The sequence below is a fragment of the Phyllostomus hastatus genome, unplaced genomic scaffold, assembly GCF_019186645.2.
Source record: "Phyllostomus hastatus isolate PE091 unplaced genomic scaffold, TTU_PhHast_1.1 phas_contig_209, whole genome shotgun sequence".
Classification (NCBI taxonomy): domain Eukaryota; kingdom Metazoa; phylum Chordata; class Mammalia; order Chiroptera; family Phyllostomidae; genus Phyllostomus; species Phyllostomus hastatus.
Window position 1 is genome coordinate 9134909 of NW_025333735.1, and position 10236 is coordinate 9145144.

Here is a 10236-nt window from a genome sequence, read left to right on the forward strand (position 1 = left end):
TTCCAAAGCAAATATAAATGGAATGCATTTTATATACCTCCTATAAGGATAAGACTAAGCAAATAAAGTTAAGACTGATAATACAGAGAGATTTTAGTCAAATCAATATCTTGAATTGTTCTTCAAATGTTTTGGGGCTTAAAAAAAAACAAAATACATTTAGTTAGAAGATTTTTATATCCATGAGGGTATAAATTTAATCCACGTGTTTCTGATTTGTTTACACTTAAATCTTTCAAGTAATGTTTTGTATGTGCTGTCACAATGTCTATAATATCTTTGGGCATTTTTATAAATTTTTCTCCTTCAAAACAGGAACTCATGTTTTGCCAAGAGTAAATGAATTTAAAACACCAAAGTATTCTAGACCTCTATGCATATCTCAAGCAACAGACTTTTGTGTAAATTCTTAACCTTTGATTGGTCTTTGCTGGGCCACTTTTATGCCATATACTTCCATGAAGGGGGATGATAAACACAGCTCAATGTATTTATCAAGTCACACTGTGAATCTGCGTGTAATAGTCTATACTTTACATATGAACAAATGGACTTCTGGAAAATGGTCCTAAGGCAGACTCTGCAGGAAACAGACTTTGACACAGAGTTCTCACGTAGAAAGTTTTCTGGGGAGTGGAAGGCAGTAAGGGGACATGATTTGGCAGAGGAAGCAAAACTGCAATGGAGGTGCAAGGAAGGCCTCAGCAAGCTCTGAAGCATGATGGACCCTTCTGAAATGTCCCAGACAAAGCAAGGGGGTAAGTTCTCTGTATCCTCATATCCACCTGTCACTACGCACAGAATGACCAAAGAGAGGGGTGCACAGCCATGGGTAAGGCAGCTCCCTTTGGGAGAGGGTAATCTCTCCAAGAGCAAGACTCACCCAAAAGGGTATGTGGTTGGGACACCACAGTGTCCACTAAACAGGTTTGTTGGAGTTCTCTGAGAATTAATCCTCTGCGAATATAAAACTCACCTAATCATTTAGTCTGATTAGCAATAAAAATGAGTCATATATTTTCTCAAGCAGCTGGTAGAGACTTTAGGTAAGCAAACCCATTATATAGAAAAATTTCAACACTTACTATAGAGATTTTATTTATGGCGATGAATGACCAGTATCTGTAGGTCTTTACTCAAAGTTTTCTCCTTTTGTTTGCTGACAGCATCCCCTCAAAGATAAAACATCAGTAAAAAATAAATGCACTGGGGGTTGGGGGGTGTGCATATACAGAGAAAGGCAGTGCCAAAGATAATGAGGCAAACACAAACAATGACTCTGAATAAGTAATATCACCTAATTTCATACTTCCCATTCAATACTTGGTTCCTAGTTTATTCATTCAACAAACATTGATTTATGGCCTACAGTTTGTAGAAACTAAAACATAAACCAGTAATATAGAACCTAACCACAAAGGACCAAAACTAATAGAGGATATTCACATGTAAACAAATAATTGCAATATTGTCATAATAGAATAATATGATCATAGTTTATCCATGAAATTCCTCTGGGTGATGACAAAATTACTAAATTCTAGCACCAAATTCATACTGTAGTATGTTCAGCATTCTCTAGGACTCCACTTTCAAGTAATACCCTTGGGGAAACCCTGAACACAGCTGTACCTTTCAAACATCTCCACTGCAAATTCCAATTAGAAGAAGGAGACACATCCTTGAGGCTGACCAACTGAGTCCTGACCTCATCGGTAGAGTGCTTCCAAGTGGAAAAGTGTACTGTCACTGAGTGAGACCTCCTTTACAGGAAATCCATTTAGCAAATTGTTATTGACCCAACAATGTGCCATTCATTTCCTAGACTAGGAACTGAGGACACAGCAATAAACAAGGTCCCTTTTTTCAAGGAGGTTCCATGATGGAAGCAGAAGCCATAAAACACTAGAAAAACAAAGAAATCCTGTGTTATTGGATACTGCTAACATGTGCTGAGAGAAATAAAGCAGAGGAAGGAAAGAGAGGAGACAAAGGGCACTTGTAAAGATAGCTCAGATAGAGGAGGTGATATTTAAGGGAGGAGTAAGGGAGAGAACACCAAGGCTCAAGAACAACAACGTGCTCCCAAATACCCCAGAACCAGTCCTCTGCCAGCGTCTGTCATCGACTTCATGCCACTTACTCCATGCCCACCCAAACACAAAAGCAGCCCGAATTTTCATAATGTAAACTACATTACTATAGCTCTAAAATATGCTTTTTCTGCTTGATATTAATGTTGAGTTATAAGTGTCTGAGTGTTTAAGAGTTTTGTAGACTAGAACCCAGGTGTCATTACCAGTCCTTTATCCAGACAACATTTGCTGCTTCCAAATCCCAAACATGGGAGCACATCCTACTTCACCAAGGAAACCAACTAACACAAGTCATGAGAATATTACCTCTGCAATCAGCAGCGATTCAAGAATAAAACAAGAAGGCCTACCTTCCAAGACCTGACATAATACTTTAAAAGGGTCTATTTTGTTTTTAATTTTAGAATGAAACTCATTAGAAGCCCTTTCACTTGGTACAATTAGATCTAATGATGGAATGGTCAATTAATTTTCTTAACTTGGTAAATGATTTACACATGCACGCATTATGTATGTACATGTTTATGCATTTTCCGCATTTCCTTTTTACTTAAATGTGTACACCCATTCACCATCTTTTTTGGTGTAGTAGTAAATGCACACAAAACTACCCAGGTTTCCATGACATAGTCATAAATATGAAAATGAGGGCCCACCTTGCAAAGAAAACAGTCTTCACTCACAGTCAGGATCTGCTATGATACTGCTTTGCTCCATCATTTGCCATTAGCCAATATCTTTAGCCATACAGTCAATTAACCACCCAAGTCTTTGGTTTATATCTGACAAACGTCTTAGTGACCAAATGTTTAACTACATTGACTAGAAATACTCACATAAGAGTAGCAACCTCACAAAAATCAAATTCAAACTCTATAAGTGCAGAAGAACACGATTTCTTAGGTAAATTCACCTACATAAGAAACCATTTTGTTCATTTACTTTATTCTTCTTTTTCCAGTTCAAAATGATCTTCTATCCCCAAGGAGAAGGTAAAAAGATCACTGAAGTTTAATAATGTCAGAAGTCTACAGTTGCTAACTTAGGGAACAGATGAAAAATTACCATTTGGCTTCAGTGTTTACTTAACTCTTAACCAACAAAACTCAGAATCCACATTCTGGTCAATCATTTGCAATCTCTTGACATTCATACTACTTATGTTACAGTCAACCAGTCAACAAGTATTTATTGCTCTACCAAACTGATGAAATAAGCATAGCAATAATAATAACTTCTGTTTAGGGTTACATATTTTAGAAATAAAACTTTTAAAAGAATTGTTACCTGTATAAAGACAGAAACAAAGAATATCAAGAAAATGTGATCTGATAGTGCAAGTAAATGTCTTTTTCCTCCTCTCTCAAGAAACATTGAAAGAATGTCCTCAAGACTCATTTTTTAAGGAAAATGGTTCACCTAGAATGCACAGAAGGCAATTTTATAGTTGCCATTTTACTCTCAAAGATCTTTATGTTAACTTATTGCTAAAGGGAATTATCAGCTAATAAATGCCTATTGTCCTTTCCTGTATTCTTCAGTTGAGACCATTATCAATTTATATGTATTTTCCATGTTTAAAATGAAAAAATCTAGATATTATAAAATTTTCAAAGTCATTAAAAGTTATATTTTAAGTTAATGTTATGCTTGTACTACGTTTTAAATTCTCAATTCCTGACAGCACACACACACATTTTTCCCCCTTAGGAAAAGTGACACATTAAATTAAAAAAAGAAAAACACCATAGGGGATTTCTAGGGCAATGAAATTATTCTGTATGACACTGTAATTGTAGAAACATGTCATATGCATTTGTCAAAAACTACACAATGTAAACCACCAAGAAAAAACCCTAATATAAACTAGAGACTTTAATTAAGAACAATATGTCAGAATTGGCTCATCAATTGTAACAAATGTACAACCCCAGTGTAAGATGTTAATAATAAAGATGACCAAGGTGTAGTGGGAGACATAAGTGGGTAAATGTGAACTCTCTGCTTTCCACTCACTTTACTGTAAACCTATAACTAATCAAGAAAAAGAAAGTCTTATTAAAAACAAAGAGAAAGAGAATTCAGACATCATGATCATCTCACCTTTGTATTTAAATTCAATCATCAAAATTCATATAAACAGCCCCTTTGTCATCAGCTACAAATGTCAATCATTTTAGAAATTATTCATCAGTTTTGGTGCAATAAATCCTGTCGAGTACAAACCCAATCATCTGAATTTCCTCCTTTTAGTGTGTGCATCTGCATCTTTGTTCCAGCTTCCAGCTTGAAAATGACAGTGAACATGGGTTGAAGAGTGTGCACAGATATCCATTCAAATTACAAACCCAACAATTCCTACTTATCAATTATGAGAGACGGCACACGGTGTAAATTAGAGCAATGACCAGGAAGCTGTAGCCAGTATAGTACCTCTGTGGGATTCTAGAAGCCTGGTTTCAGAGGTGTTCTTAAAACTAAGAAGCTATTAAAACAGAGGGTGGAGAATAATGGCTCAGTCCTTAACATCTATGCCACTCTTCTTAGGCATTTAAGGAAAAAGGAAAAATGTTCCAACGCAGATATTCATGCTGGGTGTTATTTTAGCATTCCCAAGCCTGGGTTTTTCACTAGGGCTCTGTCTAGAGCAATCTCAACGGCCTCAACCTCAACCTAATGCTCAAGGCCCTTGTGTCCAGGCCACAGGAGGCATAAATCCTTCAGCATGAACTTGCCAAGAGGACTCAAGTCTCCACAAGAAACACCAGGAATGCAAAGAATGCTTGAAATAAAATATTGATCCACCAAGGAATATCTGTGGTATACCTACTAGACATCTAATGCAGAAATAATTTTCATACTAAATAGAAGTATTGATACATTGGGGTAATAGGTGTATCAATAATTCATAGTTAAATACAATGTTGACCTCTGAAAATGTTTCATGAAAATAAAATTGTTCCCACTAGAAAATATGTTCAGAACATAAGTTAAATTGTAATTTCCAAGTTAACAGTGAAAGAAATTTAAAAAAATAGGAAAAACATAAATTAACTATCACGGTAAAACTGAAATTTGTTTTAAAATAAATAAATTAATATCATCTACAGTTAAGGAAAAAAAACCCCTGAAATTTGCTGTCTTCCATGGTCTTACAGTAGTTAATCTATCACTCTGATTTCTCACAGTCAAAGCCAGAACTAAGCAAAATTTTAAAGGTGACTCAGAACAAATAAAACCAAAACAGCAATGACTGCCTCAGTTTTCCACATTATGTCTCTAATTGATTCAAAATTTCAAGTATTTCATTTTTTCTCCAGAACTATGACTTTCAGTTAAAGAATATCTTTAGATATTTTAATTACTTCTTTTCTGCCTTTCTTTGTATTCTCTTTCCAACCCCCAAATTAATTTGAATTCTACTCAGACTCACTTTTTATTTTGAAAAGCTACTCTACTTTAAAGTCTAAGGGAAAAAAAGCAGCATTTTTCTAAGGAAATTCCCTTTGTCAGGTGGAACAAATTAAACTTTTCAGAATGAACACTGGAGGCATTCCAAGTATTGATGGAACTGTTCTCTGCTACTAAGATTCAAATAACTGTACCATGAGCACAGATCAGATCCCTGCCTGCCCCCCTCCCCTCCCCCACCAGGCATCCTAAACTGACAACAAGCAGGCCTCAAAAGGTTAACTTGCCACTTACAGACCCAGCTTAACCTCCCCTTGGTTGGGTTCTTAGGACCAACACAAGTAAGTACATCATGAAAAAATATTTAAATGAATTAACTATTCAAGAAGCTAAGTTCAAATGATGAGGAAATAATATGAATAGAAATAAAGAAACATTCAAAAAGTCCAAATCCTTCTGTAAATTAAAATCGGCTATCACAGGATCTTTCTGTGGCAGCAGCTCTCACAAACTTTTCGAGGCATCAGGGTTGGTCATTAAAACTCCACTGGCAGCAGTTCTTGGACAACGAACCTGTCAGGGCTTTAGGAAAACTGCATGAGTAATAAGGACCTTCACACTACCATCGAAGTCTGACCATGACCTTTGTGTTATGTTTACCTTCATCTCATCCCTTTGCCTCACCTCCGCCTATGTATCACCTGTATCACTATCTCTGGATACCAGTCTGTTTTCCCATTGGTGCAGAAAAATGAATGAAAACAATCTTTGATGCCATCAATAGCTATTTACAGAAGGATTTTTTCTCTTTCATGGCATGTTGTCACTCATAGCATCCTAAACAAAAATGTTAAAGGGAGTTAAGGCCATACTTACCAATCTTAAGTATTTTTTTCTTCTACCTGGAAAATTATATAAATTACTTACATTGTTGCCCATTCCCTAACCTTTGCCTTCATTTCCAAATAAAAACATCAAACTGCCAAATATAGATTTTGGCTAAATTTTTTTTAAAAGAATGAATGATAAGGGAGGAAACCCTGGCTCTCCCTGCTGACCCTACCTCTCCCTGCACTATTGACATTGTAACGGGGTTTGTGCACTCGTGATTTCTTCACCTGATCTATGCATACAGTTCACCTGAACTAGCCAGCTATCTCCACTCATCACCTCCCTTGACAGGCTAAGACCTGGTTATAGTGTCTAGAAAACCCAGTAGCTAATATGCCTTTTCTACAAAACAGAAATCTATGTGACTTTCTATTAAGACTTGCAGGAGTCCATTCCAATATTGTATTTTTCACATTTCAGAAACCAACCATATTCAGTATATTAAAACTATGATACTTCTGTAGAATTACTTTATACTGCACTGCAAGTAGATAACAATACACTTAGAATTCTTTAGCAAGACATTCCTGTCAACACAGGGTTTGTGGGGAAATAACTGTATTTCATAAATAGCTGAATTCAAAGCCAGAGCTGAGTGCTGAAAAAACCTCCAAGGAGGTGTAAACCCCAGCATTTAAAGATTGAATAGTGTTACCCATCAAGACTAACAATATTGAAAAAGACAACAAATCTTGTATTGAGCATGGAAAAACAGAAGAAAGCAAAAATTGTCAAAATGTTAGGCTCTTACCAGAAATGGACTCCAGCAAATGCAGGAGACACACATGATAGCCAGGAGTTGGATGACCATTTCGAAATGATGAGACCTGCCTTGTCTGTGGTGCTGACTTTTAAATTTAACTCTTAAGAGTGTAATTCCTGTGATGGCATTGCACAAGAATGAAACACCAAGGGCTAAGAGCCCCAGAAAAGAAAAAAGTAGAAGATAAAACCTATCTTCCCAGTCTTGGATATGTTCTGTTTTGTAGAAACACCAGGTCCTTGATGCTTGAATTTTATAGTTTCGATGCCCAAAGATGGGTAGCAAAGCTATGAAAACAGCAAACAAGCACACACCGCTCAACATCACTTTCACATGCTTGGACGTAATTTTTGTAGAATGAAATAATGGTTTGGTGACTCCAATACATCTCTCAATGGCCATCACACTGCCTAGAAAAAGTGGGCACAGACCAGAAAATACCATGGAGATACCAAAAATACTACAAAGGATGTTAGATTGGTCAAAGCGGATCCAGTCTTTATCAGAAGCATATACAAATACTGCTATAGTCCCATTGACGAGGTGGCCAAAGAAGTCTGTGATTACCAGGCCACTAGCCAAGAGCAGAAATGATGCCTTGGACTTCTGTCTGAATCTCTGGTATGCCTTCATGAGTATGGCGATGGCAAGGCTGTTTGATAAGATTCCCACCGTCATGAAGATTACTGAAAAGAAGACTGATAGCCGGTTTTCTGTCTGGCAAGTTGTATTTGAAAGGAGCCCAGCTGCAGGAGATACCGGCTGTTTGGAATTGTTCATGGACATTGTTGTGGAGAAGAAAAAAAGCCTGCTGCTCAAGTCATCTCCCTCTCAGAATAGTGCAGGCTTCAGTCCAGGCATCTGCAGCAGAAAGAGAGAGGAATTTCGAGCACTGCCTAACTGCTCATCTGACGGTTAAGACAGGAGGGCCCCAGGTACCTTGTGGCAGGACTCAGAGTTATCTAACCTATCATCAGCAAGGTGGCATCATCCTGAAAGCAGCACACATCTGCCTCTGGTGCCACATTTCATTTTCAAGGTGAAGAAGCTGCCAAAATGGAGCTCCCTTGATTAAACTCTTCACAGGCTTACAAAATCACTAAAAAGATTTGGTTTAAACCCAATCATGTTTTTAAAAGAATGAGTCTGTTTAAATAACTCTATGACCTTTTAAAGTTTCTGGTTTTTTTCTCAACTGGGCTTTGTCCCCAAACTGCAGATTATTTCTTAGGTGAACTACCTGTGTGTCAGGTAGACAAAAAATCTTCTTCAAACCTTGGGAGGGGACAGCAAGGTCTCTCTGGAGCTTTCCTGAATAAGTTCTAGACCTATTTGATTGAGATCAAATACCAGCACACCACACGCATCATTACCCATGGAAGGCAGAGTGGTGAGTCTCTAGGAAGGATTTCTGGTCCAGCTACCACCTGTGCAGAAATCCTGGGTTGCAATGGAAAAAGAGTGAGTTGCGCTTACTGTGAGTACATCTGCCCAGATGGTGTTAATTAAGCTGCAGCTTGAGGGTAGTAACATCCAAAACGAAGTATTTATTGTCCCTCTTTCCCTAGTGAGTTGAAACCTGAGTCACAGATTCTCCAAACCCACGGCCCCGGCCACCCCCACCCCCACCCCGCCCCGACCCCGCCCCGCCCCCGAGGTAATCCGATTGGCGTCTCCAAGCAACTTTCCCAGAGGCTGGGAATTCTGGAGCCAGCCTTTCCTGCGACCCTCCTGAGTGGGTCTGCCCTAGCTACCCCGAGGACGGCCGCCTCCTTCAAATCTTACCGCCGGACTTTCTCCCGTTACTACCCTGCCACCCCCATACGTCTGCTTGCAACATCCTTCCCCAACCTCCTAACTTGGTGAAGCCTTCTGCAATCGCTCAAATGCCAGGGGGCCAGTTTTCCTCCCATCCTACAGGGGAACCAAAGGCCCGCGCTGGTCGGGGTGCCAGACTCAAAGTGTCGTGGACACGGAACCACGGGGCGCGAAGAGGATCTCTTTCTTGACCATTTCTCTACTCTGAGACATTGTCTACCTGGCCCCCATGCCGCAGCATAGAATCCGCAGGGGTCAGCCCGAGTACCCTGTCCCTAAGGGTCTCCCCCGCTAGGGGCGTCTGGTCCAAACTTGTTGCCACGCGCAAACTAAGGTGCTCTCCAGGGCAGTAGTCTGCAGTTGGCGCCTGGCGCCCGGGGCTGGGTGGCTAAACTTCAGTGGCGTTGAGCGTTAAGAGACCAACGCTCCGGAATCTAGGGGATGGAGGAGTGGTTACCTTGGCATCTCAGGTCGCCGGCAGGGCTCAAGGTGGAGCAGAAGAGCGCGCCCCTCCGTGCGCCATTGCGCGCCCCTCCTCCCTGGGCTCAGCCACTGCCGAAGGCTCCCGGGGCTCCTCGCTGCGCTCGCTCTTCCGCTCCCCGGTCAGTCTCCTGCTGTCTCTCGCCGCGCTTCAAGCCTTGCGCTCCCCCACAGCGGAACCTGCGGATCGCACCGCCTCTTCGATCCCTCAGCACCTAGCAGCGCTGGCAGTTTGGGCGGGTTGGAGGACAAGGGTGACGTCCGCCCCTTCCTCTTCTGTCTCCTCTCCGCCCCTTTTCCGTGAGCCCAGAGCCAGACTGGGAGAGAGGAAGGCACTGCGCTGGGATGCTATGGCCCCCACCAGCATCAGGGCTGCCCTCTCAGCAGCCCGGCCACTTGGGGAAAAGTTTTGTTTTAAACCCATTTTCAAGCTAAAAGCGCCATGTCTGAGGCTGCAAGATAGGAATCTGGAGAGCTGAGGAAAGTCCACAGACTGCTGTGACAGCGTGTTGGACTGTCAGATTGTAGTTTGCGGACTGAACGAATCCCAAACCCAGCTCGAAAAAGATAAAGAAACCAGGTAGAAAAATGGAGATGATGTATTTGAGGACGGGCTTTGTGGCCGATAGCCCCAGGGAGTTAAAAACGGATTCAAGCTATGTGCTGTGAGTGAAAACGGTCACTGCTTAGGACTCACTGTCACTCAGAGGAATGGACTATGTTGCAAGTTTTCCAAGTAACGTGAAAAGAGGAAGGGATGTGAAATATTCTTGAAGG

The 10236-nt window shown here is 40.5% G+C and overlaps 1 protein-coding gene across 2 annotated transcripts in view; it reads right to left on the reverse strand.

Moving 5' to 3' along the window:
- PTGFR (prostaglandin F receptor) overlaps nucleotides 1-9682 on the reverse strand; it is a 35896-nt gene extending 26214 nt beyond the window's left edge. The window contains exons 1-3 of one of the 2 annotated variants that reach the window (XR_006785293.1): nucleotides 9437-9682; nucleotides 7150-8022; nucleotides 1086-1172 (exon numbers count right to left, since the gene is read on the reverse strand). Coding sequence is in view for 1 of the 2 variants with exons in the window: in XM_045835618.1 (XP_045691574.1) it covers nucleotides 7150-7947 (798 nt within the window). In the remaining variant the exon portion in view is untranslated. The remainder of the gene's footprint in view (nucleotides 1-1085; nucleotides 1173-7149; nucleotides 8023-9436) is intronic. The other variant, XM_045835618.1, reaches the window with a different exon arrangement.
- Between the last annotated feature and the right edge of the window lie 554 nt (nucleotides 9683-10236).